This window comes from Urocampus carinirostris, chromosome 10 (assembly GCF_059441175.1).
Source record: "Urocampus carinirostris isolate Australia breed hairy pipefish chromosome 10, RoL_Ucar_1.0, whole genome shotgun sequence".
Lineage (NCBI taxonomy): Eukaryota > Metazoa > Chordata > Actinopteri > Syngnathiformes > Syngnathidae > Urocampus > Urocampus carinirostris.
The window spans coordinates 36,545,029-36,567,961 of record NC_142358.1 but is presented as its reverse complement, the minus strand read 5'-3'; the positions used below and the strand labels follow the sequence as shown (position 1 = coordinate 36,567,961).

The 22,933-nt window shown below is 40.9% G+C and overlaps 1 protein-coding gene across 4 annotated transcripts in view; it reads right to left on the bottom strand.

The window, feature by feature from the left end:
- The window catches only part of igsf9ba (immunoglobulin superfamily, member 9Ba), a 130,068-nt gene that overhangs the window by 31,892 nt on the left and 75,243 nt on the right, over positions 1-22,933 (bottom strand). For all 4 annotated transcript variants that reach the window (XM_088345384.1, XM_088345386.1, XM_088345385.1 and 1 more), the window contains 6 exons: positions 20,245-20,362; positions 9,859-10,000; positions 8,465-8,610; positions 2,803-3,086; positions 2,604-2,723; positions 76-226 (listed from right to left, as the gene is read on the bottom strand). In XM_088345384.1, coding sequence (XP_088201510.1) covers positions 76-226; positions 2,604-2,723; positions 2,803-3,086; positions 8,465-8,610; positions 9,859-10,000; positions 20,245-20,362 — 961 coding nt within the window. The remainder of the gene's footprint in view (positions 1-75; positions 227-2,603; positions 2,724-2,802; positions 3,087-8,464; positions 8,611-9,858; positions 10,001-20,244; positions 20,363-22,933) is intronic.

The window sequence follows — 22,933 nt, the reverse complement described above, 5'->3', positions numbered from 1 at the left end:
CCATATCGAGTGAGCAGTGTGTGTCAATGATTCTAGAGACTATAGACTAATAGACTCGAAGATGTGTAACGGTACCGATGACGAGGATTCGGGTGCCGGCGGTGATGCTGGTGACCACGTTAGTAGCAACACATTCCCAATCGCCGTGGTCCTCCTTGCTGAGGGACACAAACTGCAAGCTGCCGCTAGGGAGGATGTTGTGCTTGCTACGGCTTGGCTTCCCGACCTGAAATGTGATTGTTAATGAATACAAATAAGAGCGGAATTGGAAAAAAAAGAGAGAATAGTTACATTTACTGACAAGTCAATTCTGTTTTGAATTTTGGACACGTACAAAGGAGATTGCATAGGATGCCAGTTCGTTATGTTGACTATTATTTGTTGTCGAACATTGTTTGGACTATTACGCACTGTTGACATGATTGTCAATATCGACCAATCATGTTGCTGTTCTTTGAATACCACTCCTTTAGAGTGTATCTGATTTTGTAATCTAGGAGATTTAATTGAAAGAACGGGCTCGGGGAAAAGGTTGAAATTTCTTATTGGAAATGTGGGTCTTTTTGCTTTCTACATGCAAGTTAAAATTCCATTAATGTAATATCTCCTTATTTGTAGTGTCTGGTTGGTTAGTTGGATCCCTTAACACCTTGGGTCGTAGGGGCACCATTTCATGTGGTTTGTCTTGGGAGAGTACAGCCGGGTGGCGCCCAACCCTCTCCAGGCCACCATGTGTTTCGCGTGTTTCGCGCACTGCACTACGGAAACGTCTACTAAGCTATAAAATTATCCTGATTTAGACTATTTGATTTGCTGCATATTTATCGACACTTGAACCGTTCACTAATCATTATTTTGATAAAATCTTCATAGATTTGAAAAATCACATTTTATTAAATTCTAAATTTGTATTTTAATCCTCATTGGCCACTACCCCAATGTCATAATTTCGTCATAAATTTGAAGGTCAGAATTTAGAACACAAAAATACAAGATAAAAAAATAGGGCACATAGTAGAGGCTAAACAACCAATTGATTTATGACCAATAATTTATAATAATCAATGAATCATTTAAACTGGATTTACCTTATTGTTTAGAAAATCCACAAATTCTCAGAGTTTTAGCTTCATAACACACGAAAATGCCTACCCTATTTCCCGCACTATACGGCGCACCGGGTTATAGGGCGCAACCCCAAAAAATAGTTTTTGGTCCTATATTTTCCATACATAAGGCGCACCGGATTATAAGGCGCTACAATCGGAACATCGACAAAACAGTCAGATAGTTCAGTCAAACTTATTACCCCCTTAACATTCCCAAAGCTTGCAAAGAAGCAAATACGTGTCGACACGTGCGGATGCGGTGTCCGTACAATGTCACCAAACAAACATCTCTTAGTTTCCATTGTATTTTTTGCTGGCAACTGTGTGGATAGCAAAGTAAGAATTTTATTGTGCAGGGAAACTGGGTTCTTTACTGTGCATATGACAATAAACACGAATTGAATTTATTTTAAAAATAGACTTATCACAGAAACATCAAGATCGTTCTAAAACAAGATACTGGTAAAATATAAATCCGCATAGCTCACCTAAATTCTCTTGCAGCCTTCACGTTCATTAATGATACGTAACCATGGTCTTCTTACAACCGTGAGTGTAGTCAATCCAGTAAAATAGAGTAAAATATTTGCAAATACAGAATATTAAAAAATGTTTTCTCTATGCCGTAGTGCAACCCAACCAACGTGTGATTCACATTCATCTTTTTTGGCCAATTGAAGGCTTTGTTTCACCCCTTTAGCCTATGCGAGCCTGTAAATGATAAAAAGGATCCGCCCCCTTTAACTCCGAATAACTTTAGCCAATAGTGACTGATTCAAATGATGATTGACACATTGGTTAGGAAATGAAACGCCGGTATATAAATCCCAGCAAACACCGCGGACGACTTCGCCTTCGGGGTAAAATCGAGTTGGCGGCTGCTTGCTTTAGTTGCAAGACTTTGCGACTTAATATTGATCCATATATAAGGCGCACTGTATTATAAGGCGCATGGTCAGCTATTGAAAAAAATAAAGGCCTTTAGGTGCGCCTTATAGTGCGGAAAGTACGGTATTTCTATTCTCACCCATCATAGAAACATGATGATCTTTGTGGGAAATCAATAAATTGTAAAAGTATTCTTGCAAAACAAAACTTTATAGGTGACAATTAGGTAAATTTTTTCTTTCTTTCCCCTTTTGTATTGATTCATTTTCTTTCTTTCTTTCATTCTTTTTTCTTGAACGTTTTTACAAAATGTAATGATATATAATATGAAAATGATGCCATTTTCGGCAGGTCTCAAAGTTTAATTTTATTTCGATGATTGGCTTGATACTAGAATTTCTTATTAATTTAGAAAATTAAAAATAATATTTCATATAAAGTGTACCCTTGTTTATGCCGGCGGTTACGTTCCAAAATTACCCCATGATAGGTGAAATATGTAAAAAAAAAAAAAAAACAATTATTGTACAAATAAATACTCTTAAATGCAGTACAGCCTTAGCAGAAAGTTTCATTGATTGTCAATGTTGTGACTTTAAGTCTCACCTTTCTCCAAGTAATACTGGGAATATCGGGGTCTCCAGAAGCAGCACAGGGGATAACTAACTCTCTGCCGGCCTCCTGTCGGTACTCCCCCCCAGGCCTCACGTTAAAGTAAGGGGGATCCTTGACGCCCACACACAACACCGACATTACTATGGTCATGAATTTTTCTGGAGCGCACACTCGCTGGATCGAGCCATACCTTTAGCACCAAAGTGGCAGGGGGGGACATGCCCATGGTACCCAGGGCGTTGTAAGGCACACAGGTGTAGGTGCCCAGGGAGTCTTCCGTAGCCTCAGCGACCCGGATGCTCCCGTCCTGCGTTAGGCTCCATCCGGGGTATTTCTCCACCCGCAAAGGATAACCATCCTTCTCCCACCTCACAGACGTTACTGGCGGGTTGGCATCGGCTGGGCAACGGATGGTGCCTGGCAGTTTGCGGGGCACGTAGATGACCGGCGGCATGTTAATCACTCGGGCCGGGTCTAGAGGAAAAATTGACGGATTTGAGTGTCAGTAAAGGAAAATTATTTTTTCCAAAACTTAGGAAAATACAGAGACCCTTTGTTACTTTGCGCTTAGGTTATCGCTGGTTTACTCCTTCAAGGATTTTGAATTGAATTGTCCGTATTGTCATTGATATCATTGTAGGGTACTGCCCTGCTACCAAGGCATTTCCCCTAACCTTTTCCAACCACCGACTCTGCCTACACAACAAAAGACCCACAATTCATTCACAGGAAGTGACCACCAGTGTTCATTCTTAATTGAAAGATTAATGATTTGCATATGTGTCATGTTTCATGCCAGAGGATTTATTTCATTGCGTGTCCGAATGAACTTGTTATCATCAACCGATTGAGGAACTTTATTTGAAAAGCATCAATTGGAACTCCTACTGGGAACACGCCCTGCCTCTGGTGACCGTGACATCACTTTAAACGGGGAAGCGTGAACAGCTTTCTCTTCTACCGGTGCTCCCTTTGCCCAGAAGACCCCCCCAGTGGAACTAAGATGGCGGCCGAGGTCTCCAGGTCTGCCACCTCAGGGCTTCAAGGCTTGGAGAGCCCGTGGTTCTGTCCGTCCTGGTCCTTCGGATGAGAACAGCCACAAGATCAAAAAGGTGACTGCCTACTCTGGTTTGTGGCCGCATGGAGATGTGGCCGCATGGAGTTGTGGCCTCCTGAAAAAACAAAGACCAGCCCATGCTCTCCCCCGGAATTGCTCAAAGGAGGGTAGGTGGGCTCTAGCTGGAGAGGTAAGGTTGAGCGAGAGCGCGTGCCAGAAGCAAGAGAGCGTTTGGACCTTGGGTGATGGTTCTATAGGTGTGGGAGGTCCCGGCCGGCCTTAGTCACCGCCCTGTAAATGGAGTCGCCTGGCAACGCTACAAAACGTAACTCTTTTAAATTTTAACACGAACCTTTGTTAACATTTGGCTCTTATCTCACGGTTTACAGTTCATGGATCCTTTAGCCACCAGGGTCAATGGGGCACAACTTTTTGCGGTGCGTATTTGCCAAATACAGCCTGGCGACTCCCATCCCTGTCCAGGTTTATGGCTACCCCACATGAAATAGTTCTTACCTATGGGCAGTGTTCCCTCTAAGCTGCGCGTGTGCGCAATTGCGCACTGCTCGCACACTCTCAACGCACAAGAAAATCTAGACAGCGCACAAAAATAAGGGCTCAAAATTACTAAGAAGCGACTTAAGTCAAAGTTACAGTGCATGAAGGTAAAAATACACAGGTTCCCCTGACGTTGTGTCCTAAATGCGGTATTTTGAGGTCAATGTCGAACGAAGTTGAAAAGTAAAGTCAGTAGAGTTTGTCGAGAACCGGCTTCTTCGGCTCACTAAAAGGAACCGGCTCTTTCGGGTCCTAAACGGCCCTTCAGGTTGTTTTTGCTTCTTTAATTCCAACATGACCAAATATTATGTAAAATTATGCACAAAATAACTTAAAGGAATGGAGGAATAGAACAAAAAAGAAAAAAAATACCAAAATGAAAAAGTAGTGAAAGGCTGAGAAAAAAAGAAGGAAAAATTTAGAAAAAAGCAAGAAAAAAAGAAAAGAAAGAAATGTAGAAAAAATAGTAGATAGAAAACACAAAGAAAAAGTAACTGCTCGGGAAAAAATAAACACAATGAGATTTTTTTTAAAGAAAAATAAAAAGTAGAAAAAAAACACGGAAAAAAGAAGAAAAAGTTTGTGTTGCATTCCAATAATTTCCAATTATATCAAGTGAATCTTGTTGCCGACATTGTACTTCCACTAAAAAATGTGATTAAGTACAGTTCTGTATCTTACAACCGACTAAATAAGCCCCCAAAAATGTTAATGTTATGCGACAAAATATATCAGGAAATAAAAAGAAATGGATATCTTGTGAAAGAATTGTAAGAACAAACGACGTTTGTAGGCCGTACAATTGATTATCTTGCCACACTTGGGATTATGGTTGCTCACTGTTGTTTCAAGCATTGCTCACCGACTTTGTGTGAACGCTCAGACCCGTGGAAAATTAGAGGGAACATTGCCTATGGGTGTTAAATTATCACTGTAGTTTACTATGTACGGATACATATACACTGTCTATGGTTCCTACTTCACGTATAGAACAGATACTGTATAAAGACATGATAAATTGTTACATAGTAAATGGGATTAACAATAACATTAATAGGAAAAATAAAGTAGTACATTTACAAGAATAAAGTTACAATACAGTAGTGAATATGTAGATTGTGGCCATCCTCTGCATTTTGGGTGCCGTGGCTGGGTAGCAGTCAATTCCCCTACGGCTGTCCGTTCTAACATAGCTTAGCACGATAATCAATGACAGGCAGGAGGCGACCGGGGAGCAAATTAGCTTGCAACGGCTGCCTGGGAGTGTCCTCTCTCATCCGTCGAGGAATGTGGTCATCTCTATCTTTGGCAATGAACATGCGGATAGGCAGATCATGGAATGAAGATGGCTACCTTGTGAAATCAAAATGGCTGCAATTGAACGATGAAGATGGCAAAATCGTGAACTGAAGACAGCTACATCACAAAACTGAGATGGTTATTCTGTAGAAAGAAGATCCAGTACTAAACCAGGATGTATGAATGTCCAGAATTTGCTTTAAAAATAAATACGGCCACTTCGTGTAAGTGACAAAGGTGGCTTCATCATGGAATTTCAAAGTCTAAAGTTCATATTGGCAATGCACACTCACCAAAAATAACGTTATATGCATTAGACTATAGCGTTGATAAAAAATCGGTCAGTCTGGATTTATGGGCCCGATCATACCTCTGATTGGTAACGTACATTTATGGGTAATTACATTACCTGTGCAACAAGTTCATAATAATTTAGGGATTTGGCTTAACAAAATTACCGTAAATTCCAGACTATAAGCCGCTACTTTTTCCCCAAACGTTCAACCCTGCGGCTTATTCAGTGATGCGGCCAATTTATGTAATTTTTCTAACGGCCGCCAGCACATTAAATTAGCGTAAACTTACCCTCATCATACAAATTGCAAAAAGAAAGGCACATGACGCAGTTTTCAAGCTAAATGCAATCGAGCAATTCGATAAAGAAGGAAACAGAGCTATTGCAAGTAAACTTTACTTTGCGAGCGTGTTCTGGAATAAGGGAGCGTGGGACGACGTCTATATGACAAAGATTTCTCTCCGGTACTGAGGAAGACGACTTTGATGGCGTCAGTTATGAGGAGGAAGATGAGGATGGTTTACCATGATTTTCACAAGTACGGTATATTTTTTTAACAGACCCGTCTACTGTTCTGCGAGCGTGTTGCTAGTAGCGTGTTGCTACCTGTCACAGTCACGGATGGGATGAAAGTTATATTATTATTATTAAAGCTTTGAAAACTCTCTCGGTGTACCGTCTTTTTTTGTAAAAATGTGTAACCATATATAATATGTATTTGCAACTGTATACTTTTGTAATGTATTAATTTTAGAGACTCATTCTGATATGTTTTCCACGGGCGAATCAAAAAGAAGGGGCGAAAACAACGGGGGCTGATGGGAAGTGGAGTAAAGGTGAGATGTGTTTTTGGACGCAGCGGACAATAGTGGATAGATATTTTTCCCACCCTTACCTTTGGAAATATAGACTTTGTTTCCTTGGATTACTTTCAACGAGACCCAGACTCCGCAGGCCTGCATCAAACCTTAAGTACCGGTATCATTTTCCGTTCTTTTTGCCGGCACTGGTTTTTGGACTGTGTACTTTATATTCAGTTACAATCGCGGGACACAAAGTCTGGTTTGAGTTACTTTTATGATTGTGTTACATGTTTTAATGTGGGCGCATGCGGCTTATATACAGGTGCGGCTTGTGTAAGTACAAAAGCGGTTATCCTCTTAAAATGTGGCGGGTGCGGCTTATAATCAGGTGCGCTCTATAGTCCGGAATTTACGGTAATACATAAAAATGATCATTTTCTTCATCCTTTTATGGTGAATACCTTAGTTAATATTACAACTGTAATAAACTGCAGAATATTATAATTTACAATTTCAAAGTGATAGAGAAGTATAGTGCTGTGACATGTTTGTGATTGGCCACAAACCAGAGTAGGCAGACACCTTTTGTCCTCCCCCCCAAAAAAACAATTTTGGTGGTATGTAATTTCTGACACACTGAAAATACTTCCTGATTCGACAACCGCTTTTCTACCCTTAAAAACAGGTATCGATTTATATTTTTCTACTGCTTTTTCAATTTTAAACAAAAACAAACCCGAGAGTAGTATTTTAGTCTATGGCTGCTTTGTTTTGAAGGAACCAAGTCCTTGTGCGTGAAAAAAGCACTCCAACAATCACATTTGATTTCTGTTTTGGTAGGTTTTCCACGTCTGGTTTTTAAAAAACACCTTTTTTGATTTTTGTTTTTAATTCTGGAATTCTGCATTGTGATTTAGGCGTTAGGCGTTAACACTTAATTAATTGAGAAAATATTCTACTAGAGGACACCCCGATGGAGCACCCCACCTTTGATGAAATCAAAAACAGGCCATCTCATGGATTCACCATCTCGGTAGCCTAGATGGTAGGGCGCCCGCTACGAGACTGGGAGGTCGCTGGTTCAAGCCTCGGCCGAGTCATACCTAAGACTTACAACATTGGTACTCATTGCCTCCCTGCTTGGCGGTCGGCATTAAGGCTTGGAATTCGGGGGTTTGGTCACCTAATGACTCCCAACACAGTAGTTGGGTCTAAAAACCCGGCACCGATCGAAGGCGACGCGTCACGTCGAAAGGTTCGCGTGTCAATTGATTTCCTGTAGATATCATGTTTATCTGCATTTTTTGCATTTTTTTATATAGCGCTTTTCAAGTCAATGACTTCCCAAAGCGCTTTACAATGTGCTCCACATTTCCCAATAGCGGGCTTGTATTGCAGCCATGTAAGACGCTAACCTGCTTTGGGGGTATTAGGGGTTCAGTGTCTTAGCCAAGGACACTTCGACATGTAACACGGACGAGCCGGGATTCGAACTGGGACCCCTTGATCCCAAGACGAGCACTCTACCTCCTGAGCTACGGCCGCTTTATGGTTTATACTGGCTGAATAAATAAATACAACAATACAATAATCAAGTCAGCCACAAAATAAAACAGAGATAAGCTAAATTTTAACATGTGGACGTCCACATCGTGAAACCAAAATAGCTGCCTCATGACACACAAACGGCTACGACCTGTAACAAAAACTAAAGATAAGCCCAAAAACCCCGATATGCGACCTTGCAAGCGGGCAAGGTGGCTGTGCGGCGGCACAGAATAATAGATCCCCATCACCCGCCCCCCTAGCCGGCGGAGACGGTTGCCGCGGCAACACTCACACTGAACGGTCAGGTAGGCCGACGCCGAGGGAGAGATACCCAAACTGTTGCTCGGACCGCACGTATATTTGCCTGCGTCTTCCGGCTTCACCCGGAAGATGATGAGCGTGCCGTCGATAAGGATGCGCACTCGCAGCTTCAGGTCACTGCAGGGGGGACACACATGCTTTTATTTTGAAACACAGAATCCTACATACACATGGGCGAGCCTATGGTACGTGAAAAGGCCATAAGAGAGCAGCAGAGAGTCAAACAATTAAGCAGGAAGACCTGAAAAATCCCTAACGCAGAGGTCTCCAACCTTCTTCAAGCCGAGAACAACCTTTTGTTACTAATTAGCGCAAAGGGTACCTTGTTATCTATGTTCTACAATGACAACATGTGTTTTTACTATGTTGTTACTCTGTTATTACCAGGTTAATTACTGGAAGTAGTCAACCACTCAAAAAATAATGTCAATAGAAAATCACAATGACCTAGCACTGCTGAGCTATTTTCAGAGCAGGTCTGAAGGTACCTCAGCACCACATTGGAGACCCCTGTTAGTCACATAAATTATTTTCTCGGTGTATTAAGGAGGAAAATGTCATTTTTTTTCCTTTTATTTATATTTGAATATTTTTAAAATCAAAATTGAAAAATACTGGAAGAAAATGTAAAATAAGTTTGTATAGTTAAATATGTACATGAGTTTTAAATTACTTTGATTGTATTTACATTAGAAAAAAAGTACAGGACTGTTTCATAAAATGTTAATATTGTGATAAAGTGATTTATTTTCTGTAATGCAATTTAAAAAAAACAAAGATGTTCTGGATTCATCATAAATTATTACTGATAATGGCTCACGGCCTACTGGTATTTCCTTTTCATGATATTTAATTATTTGGAAATGAGTTTTTGCCATAATCAGCAATATTAAAAAAATAATAAACCTTTCATTTATTATTGTTTGAAATGGAAAAAAATGCTTAATAAATTGTTCCTGGTAATTTATTTATTTACATGACGGTATGCAACAATCCCAAAGTATGAATAATAAGTAACTTATATGTTTTGATTTTACTTCATATGTATGTTTTTTGTTTAAAGATTTAATACAAATCAAGATAAATTGTGAATTTTTAATCTTCTCAAATAAATAATCTGAAAAAAATTATATTTGGAGATAAACAACAACATATTTCAGACTCACCATAATGCTTTTTTGATGGTAAGTAAATAAAAACAGTATTTTACCTTTTAGGATCTTTCAAATCTTCATTAATGACTTAAGTCAAAATGGATACTTCTTTGTAGGTAAGATTTAAACCATTCTGTTCTCTCAGCCAATCAACAGAGAGAGATCTGGTGATTAAAAAAAATAAGAATAAAAACAATTTCGGTCAACTTACTTCTTGAAGTAGACATTGACGTCCTCCCAGAACCAGGTGTAGGTCAGGTTGCCAGGATACGCCTCGGCTTGGCAGGTGAACAATGCATTCTGGGAAATATTGACGGTGACGTTTTCGGGTGGGGAAACGATGAACGGAGGCCCTGCAACAAAGCATGTCGGTAATTGGTGACATCAAAGTGAAATACAGTATATATTTACAGTAGACTCCCGGCATATAGTACACCTTACAACATTTTCACTGCAGTATGTTTTTGTTTATCCCCCTTTACAGCATTCACCCACTATCCGACATTAACCATAAATTATCTTGCGTACTCAAAGATGTATTAAATTAAAACTTTGCATAAGTAAAGTTATGTCGCTAAGATGCATGCCTGCTAATGGTCGACATCAAATAAAATAACAATCTGCTGTTGGTTTCAATCATAGCATCATGAAAATGCCAAAATACCTCCCATAATGCCTTTCTCTTTCTTCTTGTCATGATTACTCATTACACTCACCTGTGCCCGCTCGTTTGGCGCCAGCAGCTGCTGGTTACCTGATTGGTTCCACCTCCTGTTCAAGCTCAGTCCTTTCACTCGCCTGTTGTCAGACCGTCAACGAACCTCAAAAACCGCATTTTTGACTCTGACTCCCTGTCACCCGTTTTCCACTTGTCCGTTCCTAATTTCCCCGTTTGTCTCCTGCTACAACCCGTTCTTGACCCCGACCACGTTTTGCTCTCCCGTCCCGGCTAACGACCCGGTTTTTTACCCTGACCACGTTCTGATCTTCCGTCCCAGCTAACGACCTATTTTTCCGTCTAACTACGCTACAATCTCCCGCTCCGGAAGATCCAATTCCGCATTCAGAACACGCTCCGATCCCGTGAGCAGCTTGCTTCCCAAGTCCAGCGAGCACCGGATCGCTGGTGCTGACTTTCCTCTATATTTCAATAAACTTGTGAGTAACGTTACACATCTGGGTCCTCCTACTGTTCTGGTCTTGACACTTCTTTCTGTTCGAAATATTGCGTTCTTTGTAAAATTGAGTCTGCAATATTATACTGTTTTTTTTGTGTGTATGTATACGTTATATGTTTTTCTGTAAAGTCTTCATTTTGAATCCGCTGTCGCCGACCCCCCACTATGCATCTCCACGCTACTCTTATCAACCAGCTTAAGTCATGTCCCACCATCGGTAGATAACATTTGATTTTTTCTTCACATGTATATTCATGAGAGGCACGGCGCCTGGGTATTTAGCGCCCAGCCTCTCTGTGCAAAGGTTCAGGATCCAAGTCCAGCTACCGCAGCCTCATTGTGTGGAGTTTGCATGTTCTCCCCGTGCATGTGTGTCAGTTTAGCCGGTTCTAATTGTCCCGAGGTGTGAATGAGCGAGTAAATGGTTGTATGTCTCTGTATGCCCCGCGACTGGCTGGAAACCAGGTCAGGGTGTCCCCTGCCCACTGCTTGAGGATGGCTGGGATGGGCTCCAGCACGCCCGCGACCCTACTGAGGATAAGCGGTGCGGATAATGGATGGATGGATATTCATTTACATCATTACTTAAACATATACGCATATATAACATTCACTTATTTACAAAATTTACAGAATTTACAAAGCACACAATATTCTGAAGAGAAAGAAGAAAGAGAAAGGCATTATGGGAGGTATTTTGGCATTTTCATGATGCTATGATTAAAACCAACCGCAGATTGTTATTTTATTTGATGTCGACCATTAGCAGGCATGCTTCCTAGCGACGTAACTTTACTTATGCACGGGCACAGCAAAGTTTTAATTTAATACATCTTTCAGCACGCAAGATAATTTGTTGTTGATGTCGGATGGTGGGTAAATGCTGTAAAGGGGGCAGAAGAGCAGCTTCAGAGACACGCTGCTGTCACAGTCTTGTTCCACAGACAGACTGAGGAGATTATATCTTCCTCATGCCATGAGGCTCTTTAACGCCACCCGGGGGAGTAAAAGCCCACCTTAAACCCCACCCCTACATTTGCATATTACCCTATTTTTATTACAGTAAGTATTTTCCGTAGCACTATTTAAATACTCGATAGCAAAACATTATATTGGGTATTTTTGTATTCTATATCTTTATTTTATTTTTCAACACAAGGATACTGCTGGAAGTGTGAATTTCCCTACAGGGATCAATAAAGTATCCATCTATTTATCTATCTATCCATCTATTATATGTTCAGGGTTGGGTAGGGTTACTTTAACTTGATTACTTTCAATTACTTTTGAATTACTCCAATACCAAATATGCTAACAAAAGACAAAAGAAACTACATATGAATAAAATGATGACTCACAACACGTGGTAAGCTTTCTCTCCTGGCTTTGATCTCTGGCAAAATTAACATAAAATGCGACAGAAACAAAATGAAAATAAATCCAAACATCTTGCCAACATCATTTTTGCCGTTCCATGTATTCCGTTACTCTCCAAGCCTGCACAAATTTAGTCATTTTATTCATATTTAGTTTTGTCTTTTATTAGCATATTTGGTACTGGAGTAATCCAAAAGTATTTGAAAGTAATCAAGTTAAAGTAACCCTACCCAACCCTGCATATGTTATTTTAATATATCAATATTTTTATCTGGATTACTGGAGGTTGAAACCCATTAGCCACGCTTAACTATACGCTAAACAGTAATTTCACTTCGAAATCCCCACCTCAGAACAGATCAATTTCATATATTGAGGGTCTACTGTACTGGGTTTCTATTTACTTTTCACTCAGTTTTCTTTTACAGAGAGCATGAATTCCTGATTTCCACGTAGAATCAAAAGTGACACTGTGAAGCCAGCGTGTGCTTCACATTGCAACCTTTTCACCCCAGCACTCCATAAAAAAGGAGGAGAAAGCAGAAGCCATGAATGGTAAGATGTCTTTTTGTGAGCAGGCCCAGATACAAAAAGCAAAGAGCCTGCTGCTCGTTTTCAGGGCGGAACATAAAAGTGGACGAGTGACAGGCGCGGAGAGATGAAAATTCCGATCAGTGGAGTGGTTAAAGCGAACATGTTTCACGATGACCAACTTTTAAATGTTATTCGGCGGTAATAGGAACCGGTCTGACGTCAGGGACCACCACCCTACCCTAAATACATCTCATCTCATCTCATTAGCTACACCGCTTATCCTCAGTAGGGTCGCAGGGGGTGCAGGAGCCCATCCCAGCAATCATCGGGCAGTGGGCAGGGGACACCCTGAACTGGTTGCCAGCCAATCGCAGGGCACACAGGGACAGACAACTCACTCGCTCATTCACACCTAGGGACAATTTGGACCGGCCAATTCACCTGAAATGCATGTTTTTGGAATGTGGGAGGAAATCGGAGTGCCGGGAGGAAACCCATGCAAGCACGGGGAGAACATACAAACTCCGCACAGGAAGTCTGGAGCTGGATTTGAACCCACGCAGGAGGTTCCCAAGACATGAACTGTGCCGCACATGCGCTAACCACTGCGCCGCCGTGCTGCCCATACCCTAAATACATGCCATGGCCAAAATCGCGAAAATAATTCTGCTTCATAAATCGATTGAATAAAATGATGCTGCAGTTGACAAGTGATAGTTGGCATTTAAAATAAATGAGTAATTCAAATAATACTGTTCCTTTCACTGTTCAATAGATGATCTACCAGTACATACTATTTTCCATTCATGGCATGTAAAATGAGTGACATCATGTCAGAAATATGTTTTGACGAATACCTGGAATATGACAATATTACAACTTTTTTTTAATAAATAAAAGAAAAACCCATGGGGTCATTTTTGACCCTACGTACGCATCTAAAAAGTTGCATCTTTCATGTGTAGGGATTTTTCTTCCTATAATTTTGAATCAATCAGTAAACGTGTTGGCCTCTAGGTGTTGCTGGTGCTCCACCATAAATCTTTTTTTCTCTGAAGGATTCTTGAATTTCCTACACTGATAAAAACATTTTTTAATTACGTCATTACTTGAGTTCTTTGAGTTCTGATATGAATTCCTAATCCCAAGTAAATGTATTCAATGAACCAGGTCCATTGAAATAGGACACACAATTTATTAACGCAGAAAATTAATGATAGAAAAAAACAGGGGGTTGGGGGGGGCGTGTTATGGGAGTTTGGCCGCTGAAAGTTTGGGAACTACAAGCACAAAAAAGTCGCGCTATAATGCTAGTAAATTCTTGGGAGATTCTCTTGTACAGAAAAAAAAAAATGCTCATTCCCAAGAACCAGCAATCACGGAGTTAAATCTGAAACCGTCCCCTTACTTGTCGTGGACAGACTTGGTCTCGTGCTCAGACTCATCGCAACGTGTGGCCAACGTGCTGATCTCAAGGCCGCAGTGCAGGCCCACATGGCTGACGTGCGATGAGTCATTCGGGTGGGAGAAAAAGAGACTGGCTATCGCTCAGCCAAAACTTTTTATACGGACGAGTGATGCTCGACCAGATAATGCTTCTATGGCCGTGGTCTGAGATATCTGATATTCTCAGTATCGGGTGACGGTGTTTAAAATTGCTAAACCTAATAGAAAGCCAAAGAAGTGAGACATTTGCGTAATGTTCTGTACTTGAGCGTGTCCCTCCAAAAGACATAATTACGTATGGTAAGAATATTATTTTATCAATACATTGCCTTGGATGTTTTAATTCCATTCAAAACTTCATTTTATCAGAATTCATTATGGAACATGGTGAATTGGTATGTTATTTGAAACAAAGAAGATGGAAGTCATTTTTGTGCTGGGCTTATTTGCTCTATAAATGTCAAGTCAAGTCACATTTATGTGTATAGCCCTTGATGACAACGTGTCTTAAAAGGACTCCACAAGTTACAATTACACCATCCCCTGATCTGAAACCAACATGCTGGCAAGGAAAAACTCAAAACCTCAGTACAAGAAGGGTGCTTCACAAGTGGCAATCCAAAACACTTTACTTCAGTGGCTTTGTCTTCAAGATAAAAGAAAAAAATCCAAGTATTCTCCGCTGTCTTTGCAAAATGTTAAACAAACCATTAGCCTTATTCTGTGGTGAGAAATTGTTCGTGTCAATTCACATTTGCAGGGAATTGTATCCATCTACTGGCAAAGAGTTTAAACGGCCATGAGTAATATGTTTTCTTATCCGAGCATTATTTTTAAAAGCTAAAGGTTTGCGACTCCCTTAAAATGGATCCGCGACCCACTTTTCGGTCCTCACCCACCAGTTGAGAAACATTATTGGGATATCAATAGGAGATGGCGATCTCAAATTGGAATTGCTCTATAGCAGGGGATAGAAACCTACAGTGATTTGTTAATGAGTTGGAATCTCCGGTATCTGAGTTTAAAACATAAAAATAGCAAATTAGTGCATAGTTTGTACTACTTATAAGTAATATCCATCCATCCATCCATTATCTGCATCGCTTATCCTCAGTAGGGTGGCGGGGGTGCTGGAGCCCATCCCAATATAAGTAATATCTCATCTCATCTCATCTCATTAGCTGCACCGCTTATCCTCAGTAGGGTCGCGGGGGTGCTGGAGCCCATCCCAGCAATCATCGGGCAGTGGGCAGGGGACACCTTGAACTGGTTGCCAGCCAATCGCAGGGCACACAGGGACAGACAACTCGCTCGCTCATTCACACCTAGGGACAATTTTTGGACGGGCCAATTAACCTGAAATGCATGTTTTTGGAATGTGGGAGGAACCGGAGTGCCCGGAGGAAACCCACACAAGCACGGGGAGAACATACAAACTCCGCACAGGAAGTCTGGAGCTGGATTTGAACCCACGCAGGAGGTTCCCAAGACATGAACTGTGCCGCACATGCGCTAACCACTGCGTCGCCGTGCTGCCCTATAAGTAATATATGTATGTTTAAAACACAGGATAAACCATGTTTTTGCTTCTCCCTTTAGCATCACTGCAAGCTTAAATACAGTGTCGTATTGGCAAAAAGATTCTGAATGAAGAAAGGAGCATGGTGGGAGGTGGTTCAGCCGATAACATAACGCAAACCAATAGCAGATCTGCATTTCATAAAAAAATGAAACTAGAAATACGCAAAAACAGTTGGAATTTTGTTTTTTGAGCATGCAAAATAATATGTATACGGTAAAGAGTGGCCGAAAAAACATCCTATTCCACACTGTAAAGTGAAAATGATGGGTTTTATTGTCCTTTTTTTTAAAATATTGGATGTCGTAGAGCAGCACGGCGGGGCAGTGGTTAGCGCTTGTGCGGCACAGTTCATGTCATGGGAACCTGTCGTGGGTTCAAATCCAGCTCCAGACTTCCTGTGCGGAGTTTGTATGTTCTCCCCGTGCTTGCGTGGGTTTCCTCCGGGCACTCCGGTTTCCTCCCACATTCCAAAAACATGCATTTCAGGTGAATTGGCCGGTCCAAATTGTCCCTAGGTGTGAATGAGCGAGTGAGTTGTCTGTCCCCGTGTGCCCTGCGATTGGCTGGCAACCAGTTCAGGGTGTCCCCTGCCCACTGCCCGATGATTGGTGGGATGGGCTCCAGCACCCCTGCGACCCTACTAAGGATAAGCGGTACGGCTAATGAGATGAGATGAGATGGGATGTCGTAGATCTGTAAAACACTGAAACCTAACTCCTGGAGAAATGCGATTTTAAACGGGACGTCTTCAACAATGCTAATCCATAGATGTAATCACTAAAACGTCGGACAAGATCGGTTGAAATTCGGTCCTGGTGGAACACTCGGAAGGGACGCGCATTGATTGAGCTAACAAGGCCGAGCTTGTGATGAATATCACGTCGGATCGATACCTTGTCGCACTGAAACATCTCCAGTGAGAGACTTGGACCATGTCAGGAAGTTCAACGTGGGTTGTTTGCACAAGTTGTCGAAAATCGACATATTGTCTTCAAGCTTTTGTCAACGTGGTTGTATCTTTTTTTCAAATATTTTTTTTCAATATCTGTCAATAATTCCTATATATGTAACGGGTGTAGTAATAACTTTTGTTTTATTGAAATTCCTGCTGAAATATGTGTATAGTTTTTGGTAAATGTCCTGCAATGATGAGTCCAACTGTGCCATCTGCTGGTATGGGGTGGGATTTGGTTTTGGCTTCTGCCATGTGACCGGGAGGCGGGGTTTGTTGGCAGTCTTACCAGAGAGAACTGCAATGGTAAGACACATCTTTTGGTGCGCCACAAAAAAAGTTAATTTTAAACGTTATAACCACAGCTGACATATCTCTCAACATGCACAGTAATGTGATTGATGTTGTCAAGCTGTTTAGGTTTATTTTAGTTTTGTTTCTGTTTTACTAAATTATGAATTCCCCTTGTAGAGATCAAAGAGATCAAAGCCAGCAGAAAAGCTAATGTTGTGACTCATCCATTTGCAGGTAACTTGTACCCGTTTTTATACTCATTATTGTTTTTATTTCTATTTTTTCACATACATTAAAAAAGGATGATGTTGGTTAAAATTCAGACGAAAGAAAAATATGTTGAATCCATTGTAAACGTTAAAAATCCACTATACGATCTCTTGTTAAAAGTATCTTGTTAAAATGTAAAGATGTAAAAATGTATTGTGATATTCTAAAATCTATTTTATGTAGATTGAAAAGAAAGCTCTTTGATATGCTTTGTTGGGCAGTCTTACCAGAAAGAACTGCAATGAGATCAAAGAGATCAAAGCCAGCAGAAAAGCTAATGTTGTGACTCATCCATTTGCAGAAACTGTAATAATAAAAACCTCATCATCCAGTCCAGCGTGAATGTGGATCTTTGGTGGGACACGTACACCGCGGTTACATATAATCAAGTCAAGTCACACTTATTTGTATAGCCCTTAATCACAAAATTACAGTTACGACATCCATTGATCTTAAACCAACATGCGGGCAAGGGAAAACTCAAATGAATCTATAAACCATAAGTCACTTAGTCTGAGGATTCTTTTTATTCAAATTCTTTTTATAGCCAATACTAATTTGATACAAAGAGTGCATAATCGTCACGGTTGCCATGGCGCCCAATTGGCCCCACCCGTGTGGCGCCAGCTGCGGCTCATTGACGGATTGGGTTTCCGTCTATTTAAGCTCAGTGCTCTCCTTTTCTTGTGTCTTTCTCTTCATTCTTCCTTTATCAGTCCGTCAACGAACTTCTGCCCCGCAAGACGTGGGTTTTGACTCGGTCCTGTTTCCTGTTGGTATTCCCTGTCTGGTAATGTTCCCGTTTATTTTTGTCCTGTTTCATATCGGTTGCCAGTTTCGTTCCCGTTTATTTTTTGTCCTGTTTATTGTTCTCCCCAGTTTTTGTTCGCGTCTAGCTTGTCCTGTTTATTTTCGATATCCTGTTTCATTTATAATCCTGTCTGTTCGTCCTGCCCGGTATCGACCCCATCTGTCCGATATCTACTCGAGCAGGTGGTTTTTGATCTTCCTATCATTTCACGCCAGACTGCTGCCTAACGTGCATGACTCCCCATTTCCCATAAAATAAAAGACTTGTGTGAGAACGTCACGCGTTTGGGTCCTGATCCTGTTCTGGTTCATGACAACAATATATGATATCCATGCCAATGTAATCCCAGTTTTTCACCCACTTGTCCTGAGCCAGCCAGAATTTTTGTCTATCAGGACACTATCAGTTGCCAAAACGCGATACGGTGGACGATATCTGTATTCACGGCCCTCTGGTGGCGATTTAACAACTGGAAATTAAAACCGTGAAAAAATATCATTAAATAATACGTGAACATCTAACCTTGAAAATAGAATGAAATACAGAAAACCAAGATCAGGGAGTTCCTTGTGGTCCCCCCGAAAGTGCTTAAATTCTAACCACATAGTATAGTGGAGGGTCTCATACGTGCTGCCCACCGGCACCAGGGTGCCCCCTATAGGCAGCTGAGGTGCCTGCAAACCTGTTCCGAAACTAGCTCACGAGTCCTGAGTCTTGTGATATCCCAGTAAAATTATTTTATTCAACCCTACTTACAATAAATAACCTGGTAATAACATAGTAACAACATAGTAATAACTTGCTAAATTGTTATTCTAGAAAATGCATTTGGAATTGGTTGGCTTTGGCGCTAATTTGTCACAAAAAGTAGCTCTCGGCTTGAAAAAGATTGGAGATCCCCTGGTATAGTGTATTGAGCAAAAATAAAACGTTCTTTTTCACATAATGGACAGGATATGCTGTGTTTCGATTCACATTAAGAGTACATTTTGAACCCAATATATTTTGAAACACTCATGGTTCACCTTTTACTTCCAACTAGCTCTGGGATGTCTTGTCATCTCTATCTCATTAGTGTCAGTGATATGTAAATGTGAGACATATATGAACGAGTGCATGTGTCATGAACCGGAACAGGAGGAGAACCCAAATGCGTGACGTTTCTCACACAAGCTTTTATTTTCCGGGAAATGGGGCAGTCATGCACGTTAACCCAGTGATTCTGCAATCGCTGGGCGGAAGACGTAAGGCAGCGGTCTGGCGTGGAATGACAGGAGGCTGACAAGATCGATAGCAATTGCTCGAGCAGATATCGGACAGATGGAGCGATACCGGACAGGACGGGACACACGGGACTAATATCAAAACTGGATATCGATATTAAACAGGACAAAATAGAAGGGAACAATACCGGACAGGAAAAACAGGCAGGGAACCGGACACAGTCAAAACCTATGTCTTGCGGGGCGGAGGTTTGTTGACGGACTGACCAATGGTGAGTGAGAGCACTGAGCTAAAATAGAAGGGAAGCCAATCTGTCAACGAGCCGCAGCTGGCGCCACACGGGCGGGGCCTATTGGGCGCCATGGCAAACGTAACAGTATAAAGTAAATGAATAGATGGATGCTTGAAAGGATGCTTTGGAAGAAGACACAGACCCCCAGGTATTAAGTCGCATTCGTCATTTTGTTATTTTATTTATATGTTCCTACTTCTTTGTCGATGTTGTCTTGTTAGTTGCACTATAATATGATGGCACTTTTCTATTCGTTTTGCAACATTTTTGGTCATATCGTCATGTTTTTTACTCAGGGCTTGGGGCAGCTGCGGGGGGACCTGAGAGTGAGCGCATAAAGGGGATGGCAGAGGGAGAGAAAGGCGCAAACAGACATGGAGAATGTAAACAAAACGAATGTACGAATGTACCCTGAATTGTGCATCACAAATATACTTTTGAAATCAAATATCAATCCTTCGAAGTAATCATTTCTTTTTACTAAATAGAACTGTAATTTTATTAAGTATTTTTTTACAATTACAATTAAAAAAATTGTAATCCCTATTACGTAACGCCATTACATGTATTCAGTTAATCCCCAAGCCTGATAAATATGCATTACAATTTATTATACACACATTCCACTTTTTATTACCTTGTACCAGCAGGCGAGTCGTATGCAGCACCTCCCCCTGGTCACTATAAGCCCTGCACGTGTAGGCCCCCCTGTCGTCGCGGGTGATGCCCAGGATGGTCAGGCTCCCATCATGCACCTGGAAAATAAATCAAGGAATAAAAAACAAACCAATCCATAGAAAAATAGTGAGAAGACTGCTACACGATAAGCCATTTTGTCAAAGACAAGTTTGAAATTGAAATTCAAAATTGTAACCTAGCCACTAGAACACGAGTGATACAGATGACATGTGAAAAGGCATTGGATTTCATTTCATTTCTAATGACTGTTTTCTCCAGTTTTTAAACCAGGGATCTCCAACCTTTTTCAATCTGAGAGCTGCTTTTTGTTACAAATTACGCGATAAGCCATTTTGTCAAAGACAAGTTTGACGGGAACTACCGGATAATCCGCACTATAAATTGCACCCGATTATAAAGCGCACCCCCAAAATATTCCTTAGGTCATATACTTTTCATATACAAGGTGCTCAGGACTAAAAGGCGCATTAAATTGAAATTGAATTTCAAAATTGAAACCTAGCCACTAGACCACGAGTGATACAGATGACATGTGAAAAGGCATTGGATTTCATTTCATTTCTAATGACTGTTTTCTCCAGTTTTTAAACCAGGGATCTACAAATAAGCGCTAAGACCATCCAGTTTGATGTGCACTTTGAAAATAACAACTTATAATGTTATTACTATGTTGTTACTATGTTATTACCAGGTTAAGTATTGGTAGTGTTGAATAAACCGAGTCAAGTGCTAAAAAAACTAATTTACTAGAAGATTACCATGGTCCGTCGGTACCTCAACTGTCTTTAGGGGCACCATGTTGGAGACCCCTGCTCTAAACGTTTGTACTTGGCACCGTGAGTAAAAATAGAGTGATAATGATATGATACATGTAATGCTTTTTCTTATGTCATCTGTATCAACGGTGGAGTAGTGGTTACGTTTCGGCGCTCTTACTGCCGCAACCTGGGTTCGATATCCGTTGCGTACTATTTTTGCAATTTTGGTCAGTGATGTTTTCGTGATCGTTGCACAAATTACGGCAGCATACCATCAATAAAACTTTGAGGAGTCATTTTTCTTTAGTTATTTATTTCGTGCATGAGAGATTTTAGCAATTATTCTATTAAATTATTAATAATGAATCATTTAACTGTGTGTATGTGATAATTGCCTTATCAAATACTAGTATGCGATAAATTTCAACTATTGTTTTCAAAATGTAACAGGATATACATGAACATGATATATCCTGTACGCATTTCCAAATGGATACACGAGGGTTGTCAAACAGGCGGCCCGCGGGCCGGATCAGGCCCGCTAAGGGATTGACTCCGGCCCGTGAGACAACGCTCAGAGAAGCACAAGAGAAAAACGGGCTGCAGGTTGAAATATGTCCACTATGCCAGATGGTTCTCACAAAAACGTTGTAGTTATATTTCTTTTTCTCTCTTCCTCCTTTTTTTCTCTCACTCTCTATCCCTCTCTCTTTCACTCTCTCTGCCTCTCTTTTTCTCATTCTTTGATCCTCTTTGTCTCTTTCTCTCTGTGTCTTTTTTTAACTTCTTTTGCCCTTTCCTTTTTTCTTTTTCCCTCTCTTTTTTCTCAATCTCTCTCTCTTGCTTTCCCCTTCTCTCTTTCTACCTTTCTCTCTTTATTTCTTCTCTCTCTTACTTTTAATTTCTCTTTGGATTTTTTTCTCTCTCTCCCTCTCTCTCTCTCTCTCTTTCTGTCTCTCTCTCTCTCTCTCTCTCTCTCTTTTCCACCCCTTTTCTCCCACTCTCTTGTCTTTGTCTCTTTCACTCCCTGTGTCTCTTTTTCTCTTCCCTTGTTGCCCTTTGTTTGTTTCTCTCTGTGTCTTTTTAACTTCTTTGGCTCTAACTTCTTTTTTTCCTTTTCTCGCTCTTCTCTTTCTCTCTTCCTACCCTTCGCACTTCGCAATCTGCAATGATTGCGTTTGCCTTGATTCAACCCTAACCTTTCACTCTTTCTTTTTTTCCTTTTTTTGATCCTCTTTGTCTCTTTCTCTCTGTGTCTTTTTAACTTCTTTTGCTCTTTCCTTTTTTCTTTTTCCCTCTCTTTTTTCTCATTCTTTCTCTCTTACTTTCCCCTTCTCTCTTTATACCTTTCTCTCTTTCTTTCTTCTCTCACTTACTTTTAATTTCTCTTTGGATTTCTTTCTTTCTCTCTTTCTTTCCCCCCTTTCACTGTTTCTCTGTTTATGTTTTTTTGTTTGTCATGTTTTTCTGTCTCTCTCTCTCTCTCTCTCTCTCTCTCTCTCTCTCTCTCTCTCTCTCTCTCTCTCTCTCTCTCTCTCTCTCTCTCTCTCTCTCTCTCTCTCTCTCTCTCTCTCTCTCACTCTCTCTCACTCTCTCTCGCTCCCCCTTTCTCTCGCGCTCACCCTCTCTCACCCTCTCTCTACCTCTCTCCTTGTCCCACACTCTCTCTTTTTCTCTCCCTCTCTTTCTCTTATTTTTTTCTCTCTCTTTTTCTTTCTCTCTAATCCACTAGTCCGGCCCCCGAGAAAATGTTTGTTCTATCGTGTGGTTAAAATGAGTTTGACACCCCTGGTATCCACCATATTATGCGTTATATGAGGCGCACCGGGTTATAAGGCGCACTTACAAATTTCTGGCCAATTTGGGATT